The sequence below is a fragment of the Alexandromys fortis genome, unplaced genomic scaffold (assembly GCF_014885135.2).
Source record: "Alexandromys fortis isolate MF-2015 unplaced genomic scaffold, M_Fortis_MF-2015_v1.1 scaffold_362, whole genome shotgun sequence".
NCBI classification, from domain to species: domain Eukaryota; kingdom Metazoa; phylum Chordata; class Mammalia; order Rodentia; family Cricetidae; genus Alexandromys; species Alexandromys fortis.
The window spans coordinates 97,991-100,856 of NW_026068272.1; the positions used below are offsets into that span (position 1 = coordinate 97,991).

Below are 2,866 nucleotides of genomic sequence, written 5' to 3' on the forward strand. Positions count from 1 at the left end.
ACCCTGCCTCACAAGTTGAAGGTGCGCGTGCTCCCTTTCAGGGGTCCTTGAGGCCTGACATGTAGGCAGGCACTCACTGCTCTTGGTTGGAAGCCTTAGTGTGAGAGCTTAAAACTGATGTTGAGCACTGGTCCTAGCATACAGCAGGGCAGGGTTGGGGGTGGGGTGCTGGATCGTGGTAAGAAAGACAGCCCTGCAGAAGGAGCTGGGGGAGGGGGGTTTGTGCTCTCTTCCAGGACTATCGCCCCTGGATAGCACACACTCACCCTTCCAGATGGAACTCTTCAGCACCTAAACAGGGCCGCCTGGTAGCCCAGTGATCCAGGGACAGAAGGAAGGACGGGGCAGGCAGTGCAGGATCCAGGAGAGCACAGGAGCCCCTGGAGCCCAGGCTGAGGGTGCCGGGCTCTCTTACTGGGGACCTTGAGGCTCACTGCTCTGGGTGGGTAGCCTTAGAGTAGGCTCATTGTAATTATTTATGAAGGGGATGTTCTCTTAGGTGCTGCATGTTTGGAGGGTGTGAGTCCTTAATGTCGTAAAATAGTTTTAGCCAGGTGTTATGGCACATGCCTGTAACCTCAATGGTAGAAACCGAGGCAGGAAGACTATGGGTTCTAAGCCAGCTTGGGATCTACAGTGAGTCCCTGTTAAAATGGGGTTTCTGTTGGGTGGGTGGGTAACAGGTGCGCTGATTGGCTTGTCATCCTTCCCTCCTGCAGTTACAGAGGAAAGCCGCGAAGAGCCAGCCTTTCAGAACTTCATGCAAGAATCAATGGCACAACACTGGAAGAGAAACAAATAGACCATCCACTTGTTGCTGGAAGTTAGACATACTGGGTCTCCACTCAGAGAAGCCCTTCCTGTGAGTCGGGGCTGCAGTCAAGAGCAGGATAGTAGCTTCTTTGAGGGTTCCAGATTTAGATGAAGTCGATGAAGGTGGAGCTGGCAGGTGGGTGCCCGTCCTTGGTTAGCTTCTCCTGGTATTTATGCAAGGACGTGCCTTTTCACTGCTCTGGAAGCTGATAACCGGTCAGCCTGAGACTTGAAGCTGCATCATTTGAACTGAAGTCTTTTGCTGCTGATTGGAGACAACTTTGGATCTTGACTAGTCTGGATCTGTGGCCTCGGCTCTTGAGCACTGAGCTCTTGACTCTGCACCTCAATTGCTGCTCTTTAAGCAGAATGGGAGGGGAGAGTGAGCTTGAACCGAAGGACAGTGCATTGCCCTTGGCAGCCACGAGGTAACACGGCATAAAGAATCCTGTTTGAATGGTGACTTGGATAAAGTTTTCAACTTTAACTCCGTGTCATGATTTCAGATTAGAAATTGTGTGATCACTAATAGATTCGGCACTGTTAGTTACAACCGAGCTTTAAAGGCAGACCTGGTCGGCTGTAAGCTGTAGTTTAATTTCCCAGGTGCATTCGCCTAGCCAGGTCCCCAAACCTGTCCTGTTTATATTGTCCTTAGGACAATATAAAGCATTGTTTGTGACCACAGGGTTTGGCTAGGTATCCACCCAATAATACATAACTAGAAGGGCTTACCTTGGTTCTCAGAGTGTAGTCTGGAGCAGAAGGAAGGTCAGCAGCCAGGGGAGTCTTAGCGATACCTCTCCAAATCGGCTTCACCGAATGGGGAGCTCAACAGACCGTTCAGGGAGCCCTGCAGGTGGCCGTGTGTGCTCTGCTTTCACAGCACTGTCCCAGCTCAGCCTGACCGAGTCCCAGTCCTCACAACTTGCCTTTTCAGACTCGGTGCCTGTTCTCTAGTATTATTTTAAAGCAACATAGAATTTTATCTTACCACTAATTATTCAATATTCCATACCTCTAAAAATATGAGCTTTTTCTTTCTTTTTGCAAAGCTTAAAACTTCTCTGCCCAACATCATGACATTGCGGTGCACGTCTTTAATCCCAGCACTCGGGAAGCAGAGGCAGGTGGACCTCTGTGAGTTCAAGACCTGTCAGGACTGCAAAGTGAGACCCTGTCTTAAAACAGAAAGAGAAAAAGGACCCACCCTTACATGTATCTCAAACCACCTCTGCCACCTGAGTGCTGCAACTATAGGGCTGGGCCGCTATACTTGCTGACCTATTTAAGGGGAACCTTTGCAGAGCACAGCTCTGGGCTTACTCTGCTCTTCTCCATGGCTCCATCTCCCTGTGCTCTGAGTGTTTTCTAAGTGAGTGAACGAAAATCTTTACACACACCAGCTGCCTGCTGGCCCCTTCATTCTTAAAATCAATGAAAGATTTGGAGATCAAAACAGAATAGATTTTAAGAATGTTAAGGATTGGGCTGGAGAGATGGCTCAGAGGTTAAGAGCATTGCCTGCTCTTCCAGAGGTCCTGAGTTCAATTCCCAGCAACCACATGGTGGCTCACAACCATCTGTAATGAGACCTGGTGCCCTCTTCTGGCCTGCAGACACACACACAGATAGAATATTGTATACATAATAAATAAATAAATATTTAAAAAAAGAGTAAATTGGCCTATTGGTATATCACATTTCCAGCCAGATAAAATTTCATAAATTTTCCCAAATGTTTGTTTCTGATGTTATCTTACAGACATATAATGTAAATGCTCTTTTTGTAGTCCCAGTTCAATTAAAGATTAAAACTGGCTTTGGAGTTGGAGTATGACTGTCTCTTTCTCTAAACTCAAAATTTTAGTTCCATGTCAGAAGAGCCACCTGATATGGGACAAAAGTAAAACAAATGTTTAAGGACTGTTTTATTGCCACTAATCTCATAATCCATTGGTTTTACATTGACTCTTTAACAGTTTTTCTTACAGTATAAATTTTATAAAATTAATACACACACACATATATATTCTAATTTTTTATAATGATA

General features: G+C 46.3%; 1 protein-coding gene across 1 annotated transcript in view; it reads left to right on the forward strand.

Moving 5' to 3' along the window:
- Gpn1 (GPN-loop GTPase 1) overlaps nt 1-2,467 on the forward strand; it is a 25,122-nt gene extending 22,655 nt beyond the window's left edge. The window contains exon 13 of the mRNA XM_050132039.1: nt 720-2,467. Coding sequence (XP_049987996.1) covers nt 720-802 — 83 coding nt within the window. The 3' untranslated portion in view covers nt 803-2,467. The remainder of the gene's footprint in view (nt 1-719) is intronic.
- The last annotated feature ends 399 nt before the right edge of the window (nt 2,468-2,866 follow it).